Consider the following 22,466-nt stretch of genomic DNA (forward strand, 5'->3'; position numbering starts at 1 on the left):
TATCCTGGCAGAATTCCACATTTTCAAATCAAAAAATCCCAAACTGATAATAGGCTCTAGTGCTTTCTACTGTTTCTGTGATTGTTGTTTTATGTTGTTTTATGTAGCATCAGGGTTCTGGAGCGATGTTGTTTCATTTCACTGTGTACTGCGTCCGCTATATATGGTTAAAATGACAATAAAAGCTTCTTGACTTGACGCTTGACTTGAGATTCACAAACATAACGTACAATTTCTTTGCCAAATTTCCAGTGTATGCAGTTCACTTTATTTGCCAAACATGCTGATGGTGTTTGTTGCCAAAACTGTAGATTTTGTTCTCATCTGACCACAACACATGATTGCAGCTACAATGATGCGTGTGGAACTTCTGGTCTTATTTTGTTTTGGTTGCTTTCAATATGGGTGTGTAATAGTTGATTTTATTCCTGAATAGAGTATCTATCCAGCTATAAAATTACTTCAACCATATCGTTGGTTTCACTGTAATCAGAATGGATGGAGTTTTTTATAAAGCTGACTTCTTTATGAACTTCTCACTTCTATTTGTCAATTCTTCATAACTTCATGCACGTCATTGGATTTTCTTAGCTAGTCACAACCCTCAATACGTTTCTCACATTGTTCTGAAGAGTAAAGCAAGTTGGATAATAGTATATGAATTATTTTCTTATGAATAAAAAAAAAGTCCTATCATAGTAAGACTTTGTACAAATATGAAGGAAAAGTTGCCCTTACACAGAGCAAGCAATGAATTGTATGATATCAAGATGAGATGAAGGTTGTTTTAATATTTTACCAGTCATGTACCAGTGTTATAGGACATGCCGTATATTTGAAATTGTGCTGCATAACTGTAATTACATTACTGATGTAATATCTATCTTATAATAAAGAATGAGGATTTGTGTGCCTTTTGTATGTGTCACCAGTAACTCTGATGTGAAGAAAGGAAACTTTCCAAACTAAAAACTATTATGTAAACAAAATAGCTTTATTCTCTCCTCTCTCTTGGGCACCCTTTCTGTCTTTGTCTTTCTCAGGTGGATGTCATAGAGCATGAACCTCATGGAACCTCCACAGAGGCAGGCAAAGTGAGTATGGTGGACTTACAAACACATGCAAATGATTTCCACGTACAATAATTGCTAACTAAGTGATGTTTGAATAGTCTTCGGTATGCATGTACATGTCAAATTGTGTTAGAGCATGTGACAGAGTCCCAGCGGACAGAGAGGCACTGTTAGGGAATGTTTGCTTTGCCAAACTGGACTCTCTCTCTCTCTCTCTCTCTCTCTCTCTCTCTCTCTCTCTCTCTCTCTCTCTCTCTTTCTAACTCTAACTCTCTCTCTCTCTCTCTCTCTCTCTCTCTCTCTCTCTCTCACACACACACACACACCTCCTCATGCTTCCATATGCCCTGAGAACATGTAGATAATCTTAACCAGTTGTGTCCAGTAAAGCCACAGAACTGAAATCGCATGCGCACAGCACTGTAGTGTTTACCTTTTAGAGTGTCTAGAACTCTAAAAGTATTTTCTTTTTAAACAAAGGTTTTTTTTTTTAAATATAAAACCAACTTGAGTGATGAAAGGCAGGAATCGTCCTCCATCATCTTCTGCTTCTTGTTACAGTGGGGTGGCCAGATCTGACAGCAAGATCAGTGCCAAAGCCCTATTCGGTAAGTACACAATGCAATTCTTCATTTTTCCTTTCTTGTAGCATTGTACTTAGTATTGTGTATAGTACTTTCTATGTTTGCTGTTTTATTTCTTTACACTTGCAGCAAACTGAAAATGCCGCTTTGTCAAGAGTTTTTAAATTGTTTAATTGCCTGTTGTCCAAGTCCACAAACAAACTAGCAACTGAATTGTTCCCTGTAACACTGGTGCCATTGTATTCACCGCACTCCAGTGCTGATACAAATTTACGCACTGGAACTGTGCTTTGATTTTATTTTTAATTAATATTTTCTTTGTTACAGTTTTATTTCAGGCATCATATGAGAGATGAAAGTAATTTCATATAATCCATTCTTTGTTATATGCTTATTTATGTATCTCAACCTGAAAAATCTCTATCAGCATTAAAAAGGCCTGTTTATTAGTGTGTGCACTTTAACCCACAAACAAATATTATTCTATCTTCACTGTTGGGATTGCACTAAGCCATGACAGCTAACAATTGACATTTGCTAATCAAATGAATGTGGCAGCAAAGTGACCAGTGGAGAACTGATACAATGATACTGATACAAGATTTTGTCTTTTAACCAAATGAATATTGACTCATTTTAAATACCTGTACGCTTCTCATTATGGCAGTGTCATGCCAACTGTTCTTGTTGATCCAAAAGACACAAGTTAGAAAATCTGCATTCCTGGAATCCTGTAGTAAATTTGCCATGTCAATCATTTACTTTATGTTAAAGTGAGTGTGTGTGTGTGTGTGTGTGTGTGTGTGTGTGTGTGTGTGTGTGTGTGTGTGTGTGTGTGTGTGTGTGTGTGAGTCTGTGTTTTCCTTTCGAAAGGTGCACAGTCCCACTCTGTCCGTACCTGGGTGTGTCTGGAATGAGTGCGTGGCTGGAAAAATTCATGCATGTGTGCACGGTAATGTAAGGTGTATAAAAAAGGCTTTCAGAGAAAGCGTGTGCAGAAGGTGGTGTCCATTCAGGGCAACTAAGAACACATTTTTTCTTTTTTTTTCTATTTTGTTTTTTGCTAAGCGTCTATAATACCTCATATGGAAATATAGGTCAGTAAATGACTATACTACTGTATGGAGAACGAAAGAGGTAGGTAGAGAGAGAGAGAGAGAGAGAGAGAGAGAGAGAGAGAGAGAGAGAGAGAGAGAGAGAGAGAGAGAGAGAGAGAGAGAAAGTTAACAACACTGACCACTATGTGTTTATGTGTGACAGATGGTCACTGATACCTTGCACACCATGCCAGCAGGTGGTCTATAATTGTATGGACATACCTGCATGTGTTTGTTGTAGAATTACAATGCATACATCTGATGAATGCTTATAGCTGTTATCATTATGATCAATGTACTTCCCTAGAAGAACTGGTGTATGTTAAAGAAATTCGGCAATAGCAAACAACCTCTTTTATGTCAGACCTACATAACTAAAGGTCTTAAAAAAATTAAATAATAAAAATGTCAATCTCTGTTTGATATTCTTTTATGATTTTGGAGCATATTGATTGAGCTTATTAACAAATTAAGCCCTTCTTACTAGCTCTGGTCATTCTTACCATCATAAAAATATATAAAAAAATAGATCTAATGTGCCCCTTCATACGCACCACAAGCCTGACCTTTACATAAATGGTGGTGACAACCTCAGGCTTGCAAGCTTTACATGTTTTGCAGCTTCAAAGACAACAAATATTGCTGAAGAAGTTTTGGACTACATATCTGTTATGGATCTGTAGAAATCATGTCCTTGATTCCAATATGCTTTTGGGCAAACATTATCTTTGCTCTCCTATGCAAAAGTTCAGACTGTCACTCAACCCTGCCATGCGTGCTGACTGGCGATGCAAATTACCCTGATGACTTCTTTTCTATAGAACTTCTCTCTATAGAAGTGACAAGTATGACAGTGAGGGAAGTTGCAAATTCGAGCTAATTATAGACTTTAACAATCTTTTTAGATCTTATAAGCTCACCTGTTAACATTCTCCGTATTGTATTTTAGATTTTTTACATGGATCTGTTTTTGCTTTTGCCACCAAAATTGCGATCACATAAGCAGGCTTCAGTGGGATGGCATGAGGTCATGTGCTGGTCCTACCATATTGTGTTTGTGTTGGTCTGCATCTGATGCCTGGCTGTGTTAAACAGATGGTACTGTGCACATGGACACTTCATTTCCAATATCCAGCAGACACTCTGCGGCAAGTTGGCATGGAAACTTTACTGTGTGTAACTGATAGCCCTCAACAGGATCTGTCAGAACAGGTGTACTGGCCTTGTAACAAGATTTTCCCTAGATTATATACACTGGGTTTAAAAATTAAGATATGCCAGGAATTGTATGTGTTTTTGCAATGCTAAATGTATAGTGCAGAACATTCGTTGATTTAAGAAGGGAGACATATACATTATGAACAATATATAAAAGACTATATTTAGCTATGTAGGATATTCTACTTTTGAAAAAAAAATTAAAAATCATACCACGAAGGGAAAAAACAAAGACGTGATACAGATAGCATTACGTATTCTGTGATAGTCATGTCAGGAGTTCATCCTGAACAATCCTGCCAGTTCATGGTCAAGTCACAGAGCAATGATCCACAAAGGTAGCATATTATTGTTCTTAGGTAGGCCAGGAGATAGCTTGTAGACATTTCAGGGGCTAGGTATCTCTAACATTACATTACATTATTTAACAGAGTTTTAAAGACTTGCACACATGTTTTCAAGAGGATGAATAATAACAGCTTCTTTTGTAACAATGTATGTTACCAGAAGTGTGTCTGTCCGTCCGATCAGGAGCAGACACATATGCCTAATTATTGACACACTGCATATATTTTGGACTGTATTGTTTTTCGCTTTCTTTTATTGTTAGCAAAATCATTGCCAGCATAGAACCATAAGGAAGTAACTCCCACCTTAGAGCATGCTTACAGTAATTGTCCGTCATTGATCTCTGGCCTGTTTTCTCATTTATGATCTCTGTATTAACGTGAAACGTGTACGATTAGCTTCTCACCTAATTGTTTTTATTCCACTATGATTGTGGCTATTGGACTGTTGGCTATCAGGATCAAATGTTTGCCCATGTATCCAAGTCCCTAAAGCTATGATGTCACCATTACAATATCCAAATAGTTGCATCACCTTTGGTGGAACAAGTCAGTGTATTGAACTCTATCCATATTTAATTATGAAAATGGCACTGCATGTAACATATGTCACTGGTATATAACATATTTAACCCTAAATTGTCACAAAATGCTTGGTGCATACTTCGTGTATGGCCAGGTTATGTCAGATTTTAGTGCACCCAATGTGTTATTAAAGTGACTCACTTTGCTGTAAAGCATTTGGTGTAAATGTCAGTCATGAATAAGTGATGTGTACAGCTTTACTTCCTTATAGGCAGCTACATTCAGCCCCAATGACCATGTGGCATTACTGTTTCCCTGAACATAGAGACAGGGCAGAGGGCTATTGAAGTGATGGATGGATGATGAGAGCAGGAAGTGAGAGAATACCCTTTTGTTATCAGAGAGAAAGAGGAGATGGGGAGGGGGTGTTTGCCTGATACAGTATCCTTTAAGATAGCTGATTGGTACATGTGCTAAGTTAATGGTAATTATTAGCCTTGCTCCCTCAACCTAAGAGTAGCAGGTCACCACATTTCTCAGCTGCTCTCCTCTTTCTAGTAAAGGAAAAGATAAATTGATGCTGACATAAGCCATTTTGTCTTATAGTCATAACTAAGTAAAAATAATTTTTTTTTTAATCAGAAATTGTAATGTGTTCTTATGTGCATTTGTATTCTAGTTATTTGGATTGCACTGGAACTATTATGTATTTGTCAATGTTTGTGGATATCATATAGATACAGAAACTGTATATTATCTAAAACTTTGCAAATTCTTCGTCTTATCATAATTATATAATAATACATATATTATTATAATTCTTATTACTACCAGTCTGCCATTTTTTTTATTACAATGTGTTGTTATAGCAATAGAATGACAAATAATATGACAATAACGCGTCAAATGTTTGAACAAATTCTCCCAATTACCCAGAACAAACCTACCAGTCAAATCTTATAAAAAAACTTCCACAGATTAGTACCTTATTGTAAAATTCAATTTCTAAAAGCAAAATGTTGTCATGATAGATATTTTCACAAGTTTGTTACTGGTTAATGTTTATTAAATTGTATTTTTGTGTAGAATCATTTCACGGTTAGTAGCATCATTTGTAGGTATCTCAGCATTCTCTTGCATATGCTTAAGACTTTTGCACAACCATATATAATATATACTGATTACCCATAACATTATAACACCTTAGGGTCACATAGATGTGAAATCCTTATTAATTTGTGTCTGTACCATGATGAATGTTGGTGATTCTATGACTCGACTTACATGTCACCTGGTCTTAGTCTGTCTGTTTGGCAGTTCCTTAAGATTAGACCAAAATTACTTTATCAGACACAAAGAGTTAAAATACAGAAAGGCTTGCTTAAACCATGCAGTGCACTATGATAGCTAGATCAGCTAAACTAGTACACCAGGGAGAATGCTATATGCTGGCAGCCATGCAATGAACCGGATTGGATTGCTGATAGAAGCAATGTGCATGCTTGCATGAATTTTTTGATGACTGCTGAGGGTGATATACTGAAATTATCACTTGACCAGTGCAATATTTAAATTTTGTTACTATTAAAACTTATTTGTTTTTTCTTTTTTTTACTGGTGATAAGCAAAGCTGTCTTATTTATGAGCAGTCAATCATACACTATGAGGCCCCAAAAATATGTATTTTCCCCCAAACTGTTACTTTAAACCTGGACTGACAGGATTTTATAGAATGTTATTGTACGCTGTAATAAAATGATAATGCTCCTGTGCTAGCTCCATGAAGTGAAAGCATGGTGCACCAAAGTTTATAAAGAAGGACTCGAATGTCTGGCACGGATCCCTTAACCTTTAAAGCACTTAATACCAATGGGATGAACTGGAACAACAACTGCACCCCAGACCTTTTCTTTATAGGTGGAGGACATTATAATAACAAAAGAGTAATGGGATATTTAACAAATACATATGGATGTTATGGTCAGTTATTTTACAAGCATTTGGCCATATAGTGTAACTGCTCTTTACATCATAATGTCCATAATGTCCAGGAAAAATGTTCAAGCAATCCAATTTGAACATTTTTATCTGTAAGAAGTTATGATTCATACAAGTTTTTCTGAACTAAAACGAGTTTCTCTTCCAATCATTTCAATGTATCATTGAAAAAAGAAAAAAGAAGACCAACACGTTGTTTAAATGCAGCACCAGTATATTGGATTCTTTTACTTGTCAATGATACAATAACCACTTTTTTAGACAAAGAAACATAAATTTATGCTGCTTGAAGGCTGTTGCTTTAACCAATCAGATTTCTTTCTGGAGTCACTGGGGCCATATAGCAGGCATCTAATAACATCTGTATCTTCACGTCCTTTGATTGTATGGTCAGAGAACACATTCGTCAGAGCTCGCAAACCACATCTTTAACACAATGCACAAAAATATATCCGTGTGGATTTAATAGCTGTTTTTTGTTTAATTCTACAATGGATAACAGAGGAGAAGAAATTGATTTGGCGCATACTCACATGGCCAACTTTTCAAAAGAAGCTGGAGGAAAGTTAAACCAAAACAGTTCAAAACAGTTGTTAAACGTTTTTCATGAACCATGTATACTTTTTTGTTTTCTTTCCTATAGAATTTGTACAAAAACCCAGTTTGCCTTAATTTTAAATGAAGGAAAACCATAAGGCAGGTTGTTTTTGATATTGTATTATTGATGCTCCTGCTAGAGATGTCTACAAACCAACTTGATTAGTCTAATGTCAATTATGTTACAGTAACTTTCTCATTAGGGGTCGCCACAGCGGATCATCCGTTTTTATGATCCGCATATTTGATTTGGCACATGTTTTTACGCTGGATGTCCTTCCTAACGCAACCCTCCCCATTCATCGGGGCTTAGGGCTGGCACTAAGAGTGCACTAGCTTGTGCAACCCTAATGGCTGGGGTTGGTTCCCTGACCGGGGATCGAACCCGGGCCGCAGCGGTGAGAGCGCCACATCCTAACTACTACACCACAGTATGACTTAAAAACGTAAAATCCTAAAATTTATATTTCACAGCAAGACTCACTAAGCTAGTAATGCTAGCATAAAGGCAGACTGACCATTTTTACCACCATGTGTGATAAACTGTTTTCTTACTGAAAATATAAATAAAGAACATTTCCATGCATTTTGCAGAAACATTTTGGGCCAAACAATAATTTCTGGCTGCTTGCCAGAATTCAGCCATAGTAATATCTAACCGGTTTATCCAGACCTCCACACATAAACGTGCACGATCATAAGCAATGCCTTCCAAAAGGGCTCATTTCAGGTTGTTATAAACACACTCTACAGCCCCTTATCATTCTTTTCAGTAGAATGTTTTACCATAATATTGCCGTAGTGTAAAATAATTTTTACTAAAAATAGTAGTAAAATAATAATAATAATGTATTATTACTAAAATGCTAGTTTGAGTTATTTTTAATGGAAAAAAGGGTGAATAAATTATGAATCTAAAAGTTTATTGATTATGTTACTCTGTGTAACTGCAGTATTTATAGAATATTTTTAAGATACATGTAGATGTAGTTCTAATCAAAAATCAAACCAAATTCCTCAGTGATGTGCTTCATGTATTGTATGTATTTTTGAGTAAATTCACATGTACATTTTCTCCAAACATTCTCCCTTTCTTAGTGTTTTTTTAAATATGTAAATTTTTGGGCAGGAAGGTCGGTGCTGATTTTTCCCCCCCAGTTACTACGCCATTTAAGTTAAAAAAGGATTTATGGCAGCTGCAGTAAAGCAAACATAGATAACACTAGATGACTGTAGATGGGAAGAAAGCCAATGTGTAATCTGAGCAGTTCATATAATATCTGGCCTTTGACCCTGATGAAAACTGCAGTGTAATCTTGTCCTGTCAGTACCTGTCAAAATGGACGAAACATTCAGACATGCTTTTGAAGGCTAGGCTGCTGAGTGGATTTATGTTTTTTTTTTGCTGAAGAATTTAATGCTGATGGATGGGTAGGATTTTATTACTTTAATAACAATTTATTTTAGCAAAATATAATAATCGGTGTCATAGATACAGTCAGTGTAATAGGTTGTGTAAATATAAAATTAGCGCAATTGTCAAACTGAGCTTGTTACGAGTTGACAAACAAAAGGCAATGTGTTAATTTTTGTGTTTAATTTTCAATCTGTTGTGTGTATTCGTGTTACTTCCAGCTTGCTTCCTTATAACCGTTTCATGAATAGTCTGTCCTCACAAAATTGCACCAAAATGTGGCATCAAGGTTAGTCTATTCTCTCTGGGTTCCTGTATACTAGTCTAATCACTTTTTCTTAGTTGACGATATCTAGAAACTCTTCAATCTGTTCCCGGCAAAGAAAAAAAAAATCACATTGAATTTTTTTCATTATTTAATTCTCCGTTTCTAACACCTTTTTATTCTTTACACCAGAACAACGCAAGAAATACTCCAACTCAAACTTCATTATGCAAGAAACATCTCAGTACCACGTCCAGGTAGGACAACCACCTCCACTGTTTTCCCTTTTACCTTCCTATATATCAGTTTCCCTTCTACCTCCTTCTTCCTCAAAGTATCTCTTTTGCTTTTTTACTATAATGGAAAATGAAGGTGTAGCATTCAGTGTCTTTCCAGTAACTCAGCGTATTTAGTTAATGTTTAAACAAAACACATGCAGTTTTTTGCAACCTATTGCATTAACACGCCTTCAGTAAATGGCTTGCTGTTAGAATGATCAAATGAAACCACAACGAATCAAAGTGTTTGAAAATGCCTAGTCCTTTTTTTGTTTTTGAGACACAAACATGTTACTTTTGTTTCTATGCAACAAAAAATGGTAAAAGGCAAAACACACAAGAATGACTAGAAGAAAGTTATATGGACAGATGAGTCCAAATTTCACATTTTTGGCTCTAGAAGATGTTAGATGTTTCACACCCACAGTCAAACATGGAGGTGGAAGCTTAATGGTTTAAGGTTGTTCATTGGAACCATACAACAAAACAGTGACCTGAAACATATGATACATTGCCTAGATTGTTTCATATAAACAGAAGGAACATGCAAGTTGTTTATATGTGCACTTAGTTAAACGACTACATTCAAACAGTTGCAATATTAGGTTGCTGTATTTGCAGATCATTGGTAGTAAGTTCTGCTTTGAGACAGCTTACGAGAACTTCAAAGCAGAACATTGACCTGATTAGTCATATTATATATGGTTGGATGAATTATGCTTATTCTTGCTCTTTGGACCAATGATCATTAGACACTGCTTGTGGATGTGGTTTCAGCTAATCATTAGGGAGCAGAATTTGTGATGACATTGTGTACTGTTATTATAGACCTAGCTTCGAATGGTTATAAGCTGAAAGGGGACTTTGGATGAAGTGTTTTATTATTGTTAATCACATGTCTGTAAATAATTTTGGTTCATTTTGGTTAATTTGGCATAAAGTAAGTTTTGCTTGCTTTGTATGCCGGTCTCTAGCCTTGACACAGGCTTTGATTACCATGCAGATACCATGTTTGGTTAAAATAGCTGTTTAATGCATTCACAATGGGTAGGGTTTTTTATTGATAATGTTTTAAATAAACATTGTTCCATCAGAGTTAACCTTAGATATTGGTCAAATATAGCTGGGCTCCTGTTTTCTTTCTCTCTCTCGGTGTGTGCAGAGTATAATCGAGTATAAAAGAGTATGAAGCATCACATTGTAATGTTCGCTTGACAGATCAAAGAAGCAGAACGAGAAGGTGTGGCCATTACCATGACACTAGATATATATTTTGATTTGATATATATATTGGTTATATATATATATCCAAATGTCCTTATGTTAAAATATAAAGCATCATCTCTCGTTGCGTTTTATTTGCATGGCTTTTGTTGGACTGTTTTCCCCACTATAATTCAGTATCCAGTCAACACAAACTTGTGGAATTCCTGTGTTGTTTATTTTGCTAAGTTTGGACCTTTTAAATGTGTAAAAACACAGTACATTATATGTTTTTAGCATCTGTCAACATTTATGATGGACAAGGCTGAGTCAATAGCCACAATAGATGATGCAGTGAAGAAACTCCTTCTTCTGGAGTCTAAAGGTAAAATCTGGACCCAAGAGATGCTGCTGCAAGTCAGTGACAAAGCAGTCAAGCTTCTAGACTGCGACACAATGGTGAGTACATAATTTTATTGGTGTATTTTTTATTTACACATGTTGTGTGAGTCATTAGAATTCGACTACTACAGAGGCCATAATGTAAAATACACTTTGATGCAGTAGTGCTGTTTTTCTCAAAATGTCTAAAATACTTTCTTGATACTGAATTCTGTTAGCACCTAAATGTGATTATGCAAATAATTTATAACAAATCAAAAGTCACATTACACTCATTATCTATGCTTTTAGAGTGGAAAAAAACAAGGTGTTTCTTGTGGCCTTGCACTTTGACTCTGTGTTACTTCAGAACTCGAGTACGCTGCCTTTTATCCCTTGTAGACCTTTACACCACTAAACCTACTGTGTATAAATATATATATATCCATTTTCCTTTTGTAGTTTCAATGGCAGTGATTGTACATGTTTTGGGTCTAAATTGTATGACAAAAAATATTAAATCACCATTTACAATTTTTTTATACACTAATGCCAAGGGTATATGGACATGTGACAATCGTTGACCATCCCATTCCAGGTTTATTTTCCTTTTACTGTTTAATCGAATTCTTCTAGGGTGAATTTTTGGAGTGTGGTGTTGGGATTTGTGAACATTTAGCCACAAGAGCATTAGTGAGGTCTAACTCTGATGTCGAATCAGGTTCAAGTCGGCTCTACAGTTCATGAAATGTTGGCAAACATTGTCTCAATGGACCTCATTTGTGAACAGGAGTATTCTCAGGCTGGAACAACCTTTTTGGTTCCAGTGAAGAGAAACTGTAATGCTACACTATACAAAAGACACATACAGATTATATAGTTATGCTATTTCAACGGTTTGTCTATAAACGTTTGGTTATATACTGTAGTGTAGCCTTCTTACGCCAGGAACTGTATACAATATACTGTGATTTATTAAATTGATTATATTTCTAGTGAAAATTTTCTTTTCTTGGTTTGGTCATTTATCCTTCAATTTCGTCCTATTTTTTGGCTACCATTCAACAGGAGGAGCTGGAGAACTTTCCTCTCTCTATAGTTCATCACAGTCAGACAGTGATAAATAAGACACGGTACCCATCTGTCTTGCTGTTGGTCTGCCAGGACAGTGAGCAGCACCGACCAGACATTCACTTCTTCTACTGTGATGAGGTGGAGGTAAGGCATGCAAATCCTATACATATACTGTAGGCTTTACAAACAACCAGGATTCCCTGTAGAATGAAGGCTCCTTAGCGTTAGCTTGGTATCTATTGTTTTGTATAAAACATACACTTGAACTTTGCTGCACTGTCTCAGCATTGCTAAATGTGTGTATAAGTGTCAGTATTTGTCACGCAAACTTGGAAACCAGGCTTTTTGATGGATCATGACTTTAACTCTCTGTACTTTGTGCCTTAAAAAGCTGTATTATCAGAAAATGTACAGACCTATAACACACAATGCTAATAGAAATCGGATTAATCTTTTTAGGCAGAAATAGTGCACGCTGACATCGATAGTGCTTTAGGAGACAACAAAAATGGCAAGAAGATGAGACCTCAAACGCTAAAGTAAGTTCAAATTATCACCTCCATGCACAAAAACTGAAGTATGGAACCACACAGTAAATAAAAGGTACGTTGGATATAGTTCTAGTACAACTATTGTGACATTACTAAAATGTTGTACAGTATATGTTGTATAAGTTTAATTAGTTCCCTTTGCTTGTCTTGAACAGTTGCTAAAAACCATACAGCTAAAACTTTTGTCATTAGATAAACACAGATCATCCCTCTCATATATTAAAGTTTTAGTGTTATAGGTGCATATACATTATCATCCTGCTGATATTAATCACAAGTCTCCTTTTGCAGGGTGAACCAGGAAAAAATTAAGCGACATAGGGAGACAATCATCCCACCCTCAGAGTCGAAAGATTTATCTCCTGGAATAAAAGGACGTGTGGCAGCTATGGACATGCAAAGTAAAAAGGAATACACACATATGGGACATATGCGATAGTGCCTGGTATCAATTGCATAATTTGTTTAATGTACACCTGTCCATCTGTCCGCTTGTCAGATGTAGAAAGACGAAGTTCAGCACAGCAGAACACAGAATCCCATGAGAAATTAGCCCAGCGCATCGAGAAGGAAGTGGTGAGTGCTCCTATCACTGCGTAACATCAGAAGGAACACCCATATAGACACACACACACACCACACACACACACACACAAAGGGCTAAAACCACTCAAGCATTGAGCGCATCAGGTGAATGGTAACCACAGACCAGGTTTAATGTTTTAATTGCAGTTGTCTCTATATGCATGGCTGTGTGTTTGTTGTTTAGCAAATTCTGAACTGCGCTCTGGATGATATCGAGATCTTTGTGGCACGGCTTCAGAAAGCTGCAGAAGCTTTTGCACAGCTCAACCAGCGTAACAAGAGCAGAAAAAATAAGAAAAAAGGACCAGCTGGTATTTACTCTTACCTTTCCCCGTCCTGCATTTAGTCATCCTTGTTACTCCTTGCTCTTTTTTTTACATTTTAAGCATAGTTTGGGTATTGTTTATTATTCCTGGCCAACTATGATAATCATTATTCTGCACATTTTCTTTTTTTTTTATTTAGAGGGAATGCTAACACTAAGAGCCAAACCTCCGTCTGAGGCCGAGTTTGTTGACACTCTCCAGAAGCTGAAGCTCTCTTTGAATCTGTTGGTGAGTTCCATTATACAACCTGCTTTCATCTGTCACACCCTCAGACACAAACATGCACAAGCCCTATCCCAGTCTGAGTCATGAAAATAATCATACCACACTGGCTTTTTGGAGCCCTGGAAAATTGGAAGACTAATGTTACTAAATATTTCACCTTGACGACACCATGACGTTTTAAATAAGTCCATAGCTTTAGTGTATAGTGTATAGATATTTCTAAATCCAATGTTCTAAACCTCACTGGACAATATGGCAGTCATTAGTTAATTTATAACAGTTACTCAGAGTGAATTTAATATATAAGGCATGAGCAAATAATACAACTGTAACAGCAATAGTCATACTTACTATTGTGCATGTACTAGCTTACTTTGTGCTCCATCTGCAGGCCAAACTGAAGAAGCACATTCAGAATCCCAATGCTGCAGAACTCATTCACTTCCTGTTTGGACCACTTGAGATGGTAAGGATTGCAAACATGTGCGCAATCAAAAATGCATACAGTAGTCGAAAGCTCATAACTATGTTTCCGCAGGTCTTGCAGAACTGCGGGAGTCCTGACCTGCCTCGTGCAGTCATCTCTCCTCACCTGTCTCGTGAAGCGGTGGAGTTTTTGAAAGGACACCTGACTCCTAAGGAGATGACCATTTTTAATCTGATGGGTGATGGCTGGACAAGACCCAGGTAATACTGCTTTTTTTGAGGTAATACTGCTAATTTGACATAGAATGGATATCATTTATCTTGGAGTTTTTTAGAGCACTTTTTTAAATACTGGTTGGACTGCAGCTTTATTTCATTGTCTACTGCATCTACTGAACCTGGTGATGAGATGAACATTGCAGGTATGCTTGATGAGGGAGATCAGTGATAGAGACCTACACATTTTTTTCTAACACTTTTTATTTCAAATGCCTAGTTTTTCATAAAACAATAAACACAGTATATGTTAAACACAATAAAATGTTGTCTTGTTTTATTTAAGCCTTGAGTACATTTTGTACTTCTGTATATATAATTTCCTTCATTATCAGGTCCTTCACAATTATAATAGTCTCATGCTTTTGTTAGAACTGACCATGTTAAGCTTTATGCACTGAGCATTGTAATTGAATATCTGTATTTTGTGCACTTTTTTATTATTTACATATTGTAGTACTGTGCAAATGTGATTGGAGCAAATGAATAAACTTTGCAAAGCAAAATTTTAAAGATGCTTTTAAAATAAATTAATCAGATTAATATGTTTGGTTAAAAAAAATACAATTCATATTACATGTATAATTTAATATATGATATAAATATATAATATATAATAAGATTATATCATATACAATATAAAATCATATGATAATATAGTAAATAAATATAATGCACCTCCATCACACTTGCTTCTTTTTTTAAATTTGAAATATTCTATCATCGCAAAAAGATAACTATTTTGTAACATTATGTGATGTCTTTTTATATGTTACTTAGGAGCTACTTTAATGTTTAATGTCTATTAAATTGTTTTTAAATGCTACAATAATTACATTCAGTCATGCCTCCATACAAATGAAATAATTCTGTATTTATTTGGTTAATTCTTTGGTTAGTGTGTTAATTATATAGTCTAAAATTTCATATTGAACCGATAATGCAAAATACATGAGGTTTTATTTTGCTTAGTACTGGATATTAATGGGAAGTTCTATTGGGATTGTTTGTAACGAACAAAGTCCCACTCGAGAAGACCTTTTTGTACGTTCTATATTTTTTTAGCATACTGTAATATATTTCTGCGCAATGAGTTATGAAGCATTCACCCCTTTTTTGTTATCTCTCTGACAGAGCTGATTGGTCCAGGGACCAGTGTGCTCCTCTCTACATCCCACATTTCCGTAATGGCTGGGAGCCTCCAGTGGAATTGTTTCGAACGTCACCATGGGAAACTGAGTGCTCCAATATGTCCTCCATGTCGCAGGAAGAGGTCCGAAATAAAAATTGGGATTACAAAGAAAAGTGTCACTTTATAATTTTATCTATGTTAAGATCACTTTGTTGATGACAACACTACTACTACCTGGTTCTTGGAATAGCCTATGATAATACAGCATCTCATGGGTAATTTTTTAATTTTGTTTTTGTTTCCTCCTCTATTTCCTTTTAGTTTTTTGGCTCACAGTCCTCACTGTCATCAAATGGGTGAGTTATGTGTTTTTAAACACATTTTAAGCATGCATATTTCATATTGCTGCCTTGCCCTGTCAAATTCTGAACTCCGGTTACTATTGTGTGCGGAGTTTCACGTTACCCTAAAAAATGGAGGGTTTCCAATTTGTTGTCTGGTTTCCTTCCACCTCCCTAAAATACGCCAGTAATGTTATGGCTAAACTAAATTGTGGACATGGCAAGAACACGTGAAACTCACCGAAACAGTAATCTTATCTCAGCATTAAACCTGTTTTATTTATTTTATTTTATTTATTTGTTTGTTTTGCTTTCCTGACTGCATTTACATCAAGCTAAATATGTGACTATACTATATATTAGGCTTTTTTTTACCCATTATATATACTTTCTACCCTAATTAACAAGTAAAGATAATCACTGATTTGTTGCAACACTAATTTGTTGCTTGTTAAATCGTTTAGGTGTTTGGAGTAGCAGACATCTCTTAAACTAAATCAACTAAATACAAGGCAGACATTTTTCATATCATGGTTGACTGTAAAAGTTGCATTTAAACAATCCATGCTCTGTAGTTCCTTCACAGCAACTTCTCGGAAATACGTGAAGGTCCTCTACAGCTTTGTGGCTCACAATGTCAATGAGCTGTCTGTTCTTCAGGATGAGGTTTTAGAGGTAAGAATGCAAAATAATCAAGAATGATCATCATTAGTAGTGCCTGAAATGCGTTTCTACTGATCACATTTTTTGTTAAGGTTATTGAGAGTGATAATCAGTGGTGGAAGTTGAGGAACAGGAGTGGACAAGTGGGCTTAGTGCCCTCCAACACACTAGCTGTCATTACGACAGAGGATCTTCACAGTATGGACCCAATCTTCAGCCAGGTAACACATTCTCAACTCTTACATCAATTTACACTATATTGAAAAAATAAACCTGACCTTTCCTGCTATATGTGGTTCTTTTCCAAACTGTTTCCACAAAGCTGGAGGCACACAGTTGTACAGGACGTCTTTAGATTCGCTGTAATAAAATTTTGCCCAAACCTGTTCCAGCATGGCAATGCCCCTGTGCACAAAGTGAGCTCCGTCAAAATATGGTTTACATGGAAAGTAAACCACTTATTTTGGATAGAAAGATCTTTAGTGGCCTGCTATAGAGCTCTGATCTCATCCCTACTGGAACGCTGACTGCACCCCAGGCCTCCTCACCTCAGAGGTGACAAAAGTACACACATCCTTTACTTAAGTAGAAGTACAGATCCTCATGTTTTAAAATACTCAGGTAAAAGTTGAAGTACTAATTATTCTTTTTTACTCAAGTGAAAGTAAAGAAGTTTTGGCTCTGACATGTACTTAAGTAAAAAGTAGTTATTACTTCCACCTGTTTTAGCTGTTAACTGGACCTCACATCATTTAGATAGATAGATAGATAGATAGATAGATAGATAGATAGATAGATAGATAGATAGATAGATAGATAGATAGATAGATAGATAGATAGATAGATAGATAGATAGATAGATAGATAGATAGATAGACAGACAGACAGACAGACAGACAGGATAGCCTAGTGGGTTAATGTCAGGGTCCCGATGAGTTTGAGAGTTTGATTCCTGGTCAAGCTGGTTGCTGTGTTGGTAAATAAAACTTCTGTAGCTTGTCCACCCTGAAAACATTTCAATTCTGTTCTTTCTGTGTTGGATTACTTTCTTGATTTCCTGGTCTTTAATGAAAGATAACTCCACCAAAAAAAAAAAAAAAAAAGCACTTCTGTGGTAGCTCAGTGGGTTAAGGCTTGTGCCTGAACATGGTCCTTAATATAGTCCACTCTGGTGATAAGGTTTCAAAGTATGAACCCTCCAAAAAAGCACACATGCTTTTCAGCAGTGGTCGCTCAGTGGTTTAAGGCTTGTGCCTCATCTAAACATGCTTCCCAGTCGGATCTCTTCCATGGTTCAGTGGGTTAAGGCTGGTGCCTCACTGAAGTCCTAGACTTAACACTCGACACACACTCATTACTCATCTCAGCCCATTCCACCATTATTTATACTCTACTGTACTACACTGTTTACATGCTGTTTTTTGCACCTTTACTGTTTCTTATTACACTATACTGTTATTATACTATACTGTTTACATGCTGTTCTTTTGCACCTCTTGACTGCTGCTGTTTTTTGCACTACATTGTGTCTGTTTATATTCTGTCCTGGGTATAGTTATTACAATTCTCCTCATACAGTACTGTATATTCAGAGTATACAGTAGGTTTACTAGTTGGTGCTATCTCAGGTTTTGTGTCTTGTCTTGTGTTGTCTTGTGTTTTCTGTCTGCACTGTCTGTCTGTACTGATTTTTGTCCGCACTGTTTGCACTAGGTTGCACTCGATGCACTTTATGTAGCTTGTTGTTGTTTAGTGTAGCACCAGGGTTCCGGAGGAACGTTGTCTCGTTTTTACTGTGTAATGTGTACCACTGTGTAAAGTAGAAATGACAATAAAAGCCTCTTGACTTGACTTGACTTGATGGTGCGGATCAGGGTTTGAATCCTGCCTTCTACCTGCTAGTTGCGATGTAGGTTATGTTCCTGCTTCCTAAATCTTTCTTTAGCTTTATATTCGTGTGTTGATGGTATAAAGGTAGATAGACCTGCTCTAAACAAACTTCCCAGCCTCTCTTCCCTAATGGTTCAGTGGGTTAAATCAAGTATTTTGGTGGGGTTCAGGGTTCGAATCCTGCTTTCTGCCTGCCAGTCACGATTAGGATTCACTTCCTACAACTTTCTTTAGTGATATATTTTTGTTTTTAATGGGTTGAATAGAAAGATAGACCTGCTCTAAACAAGCCTGCTAGCCTGTCCTCACCGATGGTTCAATGGGTTAAGGTTGGTATCTCGCTGGTAATGGGGAGCATGGTTCGAATCCTGCTTTCTTCCTGTTAGTTACAATGTGGGTTCATCTTGTGCTACTTACATCTGTATTCGCTTCCTACATCTTTCTTTAGCGTTAAATTCTTGTGTTGATGGTTTGAAAAGAATGATAGACCTGCTCTAATCAAGCGTCCCATCCTGTTTTTTTCTGATGGCTTAGTGGGTTAAGGCTGGTACTTTGCTAATGTTGGTGGTCAGGGTTCAAACCTGGCTTTCTGTCTGCTAGTCATGAGGTAGGTTAAATTCCTGATACCTACATCTTCATATTCTTGTTTTGAAGGGGTTAAAAAGAAAGATAGACCTGCTCTAAACAAGCTTTCCAGCTGTCCTTCCTAATGGTTCAGTGGGTTAATGCTGGTGCTTCGCTAATGGTGGGAATTAAGGTTCGAATCCTGCTTTGTCCCCCCTTGTCATGAAATGGGTTTACTTCATACGTCTGTCTTTAGCATTATATTCTTGTGTTGATGGTTTGAAAGTAAAGATAGACCTGCTCTAAAACAATCGTCGCAGCCGGTCCTTCCCGATGGTTCAGTGGGTTAAGACTGGTATTTCGCTGTTGGTGGGGTTCAGGGTTCAAATCCTGCTTTCTGTGTTTCTGTCTGGTCTGAATTTCTTGCTTTGAAGCATGAAACGAAGGATAAACCCCCAAAAAAAAGGAGGTGCATTGTGGGACTTGATGGCTTTGTGATAAAAGCCTTGCCTCTGAGCTCAGAGGTTGCTGGTTCGAATCTGGCTTGTCCCCACACTAGGTAAGGTGTGTGGTGAGTGGTTGAGTGTGAACAAAGGTTGTGAAGACTTGCTGCTTCACAGCCTCAGAAAAAGTGAGGGTGATAGGTTTTTGGCAGAATTTTTCCCTATATATGCAAAACTAAGTCGATACTTTTTTGAACGTTTTTGCTTCATAACCCACTGATTTCAGCTTCTCAGACACTGGGGGGGCAGATGCCCGGATATTGCCCCCCTGCTTTAGGATACACCCTCCGAATCCGACCTTCCACGCAGCCATTTCTGACACCTTCCTTACTACAGCCACCAGAACCTTCCACACTCTTAACTTTGAGCCCTGGCTGGGTTTTGAACCAGCAACCTCTCAACCCAGAGGCAAAGCTCTTCCAATTGAGCCACAGGATCTCCTGCAAGAACCTGATTTTTAGGACCTTTTTTGGTTCTTTTTTAAAAACTTTTTAAACAATTTAAAGAAAAGCTAAGTGGTAGGAATCAAACCGGGTGAGTCAGATAGCAGCAACCACTTCACTGACCATTACACCAACACAGGAAAGGCAAACAAGCCTTTGCTTATTGGACTCTTGGCTTTTCTATAGTTAGGAGACCAGTGTTTTCTCTTAGATCATGATTTTAGAGGGTCAAAACTTCTCCTTCCTGTTCATTCTCTCAGTAACTCAAAGTCTATGAGAAGTAACTCAGGTACAAGAACCACATCTCCAACACCTGCACCACTGATATACCATGATTTACCAGCAACCAATTTTAATGACCTTTCATTGTTCTGTTTTTAAAAACTTCTTATAATGTTCAATATGAAACGAGAGGTAAGAATCGAACCAGGGAAGTCTTTTATCATAGATCACTAATGGCAATACTTCAAAACTCAAAACTTTGTTAGACATGTAAATAAGCAGGAAAGACAGAGACAAAGACAAAGAGACACAGACATAGCTTTAGAAAGAGTGAGAAACGAATAGAGAGACAGCAAGAGAGAGACATATACAGTGAGACAGAGACGTTTACTAAAAGAGACACAGAGACAATTAGATAGAGAAAATAGAGAGACAAAGATAGCGAGATATAGCTACTTCCTGTTGGAAGTGTTTATCCCGAGCGACTCTTAATGATCTCATTTACTAAATGAGCAGTAGTGAGTTAAGGGCTTGCTCAGGTGCCCAAAACTGGCAGCTTGGAGGTGTTAAACATGTATCATATTTACAGCATGTGATATGTATGTAAGTATATGTACAGTGATTAAATATAAAGGCTATATCAGTGCAGAGACGTGTGGACATCATTTAGAGCCTTTGCTATGTTTCCACAAGGACAGTTAATGAGGTGATACCGGAGAAAATGCACCTCTTCAAGTCAAGTCAGGAAGCTTTTATATATATATATATAAAATTATAGACATTTTACAGATTTAAATGATGTATTGTTTTTATTTGTACGATCAATAAAGACAGTAATTTAAGTTTGTGTCGCCATTATGAGGGAAAACCCCACAAAACGCCACCCAGAGGGTAAATGGTGTGAATCATGGCAGATTTTGGTGTTTGATTTGAGACTCAGAAATAAAACAGAAGTTTACTAATTAAAAATATTTTTATCTGGAGTTTATTTATTTATTTTAGATCTAAGTAAAGAAAGGACGTCGTGGATAAATGTATTTTTTGCCAAAGGTTTAAATTTCGCCTGTTTCTTATATAGTTATTTATTTATGTATTTACATTTTTTATAAAAATGGTGAAACAGAAATGCGCACTGAATTGATCGCGCGTTAATAAAATTTCGTGCCTTTCAAAATTTTTTACATTTTGACAGCCAAATATTACACATATGTATGTGTATATATATATGTATATATATATGTTCTTACCTAATGAATGTGTCCAGGCTGAAGATCCACATATAGAACACAAGCAGAGAAAAGATGATGATGATGATCAGGAATGTGTCTGTTCTCAGTCATGTTTACATCACTGACTCCCTCTGTCTCATCCACATTAACCCCAAACTTCTTACTGCCTTCTGCCTGCTGATTCTTAGTTCCATAAACTAGTCTACATCTGTGGTGAGTGAGAGTCAGGACTTTATACACCAGTGGATTGAAAAAGACACGCAATACCATGAAATCGGTTGTTCGGCTGAAATCGGCGCGCAGTGAAAATAAAAAAAAAAAAACATTTCACCAAATCAATGGATTAAAACTAAAGTAACGAGTCTGTTTTGAAAATGTAAGAAGTAGAAAGTACAGATATTTGTGTAAAATGTAACGAGTAAAAGTAAAAAGTTGTCTGAAAAATAAATAGTGGAGTAAAGTACTGATACCAAAAAAATCTACTTAAGTACAGTAACGAAGTATTTGCACTCCGTTACTTCCCACCTCTGCCTCATCTACATCAGTACCTGTCTTTCGTAATACCCTTGTGGCTGATGAACACAAATATCCATAAGCACACTACAAAACTCCACTCCAGCTTGAGACTAACTCTGTAATGCAATGCTCAAAATTTACATTCCATACTTATGACCAGGTGACCCAGTACTTTTGGCAATATAGTGTATATGTATGCTTACTGTGTTCTTCAAATCTCATGTCCTCTGAATGTCTGTGAAGTCATTTTTAGGTACATCTCCTTCTAATTCTTTGGGGAAAGGAAACAGTTTTGAAATGCCAAGATCACCACGGGATAAAGATTGTGAGTTAACCTAAGAAACCTTACTTATAAAACTTATTTCTACTAGTATTTGATAATTCACTGGTAAAACCCAGTCTAGGGTTAAGTCGCAGAAGCAAGGGGTTGTGTTTGCAAGAGTGACAGTCAGTCAGAGCCATTAAGGCATTTTCTTTTGGTCCAAACGGAATCACTGACTAACGTTTTTATATATATTTT

At 36.7% G+C, this 22,466-nt stretch overlaps 3 protein-coding genes across 5 annotated transcripts in view; 1 reads left to right on the plus strand and 2 right to left on the minus strand.

Moving 5' to 3' along the window:
- The window catches only part of LOC310728659 (fatty acid desaturase 2-like), a 114,072-nt gene that overhangs the window by 39,567 nt on the left and 52,039 nt on the right, over window positions 1-22,466 (minus strand). The gene's annotated exons all lie outside the window — the stretch shown is intronic.
- The window catches only part of LOC310728702 (uncharacterized protein), a 43,640-nt gene that overhangs the window by 7,154 nt on the left and 14,020 nt on the right, over window positions 1-22,466 (minus strand). The window lies entirely within an intron of this gene.
- The window catches only part of eps8l2 (EPS8 signaling adaptor L2), a 33,486-nt gene that overhangs the window by 7,036 nt on the left and 3,984 nt on the right, over window positions 1-22,466 (plus strand). The window contains exons 2-18 of one of the 3 annotated variants that reach the window (XM_083546313.1): window positions 1,044-1,094; window positions 1,635-1,681; window positions 9,311-9,375; window positions 10,897-11,058; window positions 12,049-12,198; window positions 12,514-12,593; window positions 12,897-13,006; window positions 13,105-13,181; window positions 13,375-13,501; window positions 13,656-13,744; window positions 14,133-14,207; window positions 14,280-14,428; window positions 15,578-15,716; window positions 15,897-15,931; window positions 16,492-16,591; window positions 16,672-16,800; window positions 22,190-22,271. In XM_083546313.1, coding sequence (XP_083402439.1) covers window positions 1,060-1,094; window positions 1,635-1,681; window positions 9,311-9,375; window positions 10,897-11,058; window positions 12,049-12,198; window positions 12,514-12,593; window positions 12,897-13,006; window positions 13,105-13,181; window positions 13,375-13,501; window positions 13,656-13,744; window positions 14,133-14,207; window positions 14,280-14,428; window positions 15,578-15,716; window positions 15,897-15,931; window positions 16,492-16,591; window positions 16,672-16,800; window positions 22,190-22,271 — 1,651 coding nt within the window. In that variant the 5' untranslated portion in view covers window positions 1,044-1,059. Of the gene's footprint in view, window positions 1-1,043; window positions 1,095-1,395; window positions 1,682-8,372; window positions 8,871-9,074; window positions 9,143-9,310; window positions 9,376-10,896; window positions 11,059-12,048; window positions 12,199-12,513; window positions 12,594-12,896; window positions 13,007-13,104; window positions 13,182-13,374; window positions 13,502-13,655; window positions 13,745-14,132; window positions 14,208-14,279; window positions 14,429-15,577; window positions 15,717-15,896; window positions 15,932-16,491; window positions 16,592-16,671; window positions 16,801-22,189; window positions 22,272-22,466 lie in introns of those variants that run through there. The other 2 variants (XM_083546314.1, XM_083546312.1) reach the window with 2 other exon arrangements.

The sequence above is a fragment of the Silurus aristotelis genome (assembly GCF_946808225.1).
Source record: "Silurus aristotelis genome assembly, chromosome: 7".
Lineage (NCBI taxonomy): Eukaryota > Metazoa > Chordata > Actinopteri > Siluriformes > Siluridae > Silurus > Silurus aristotelis.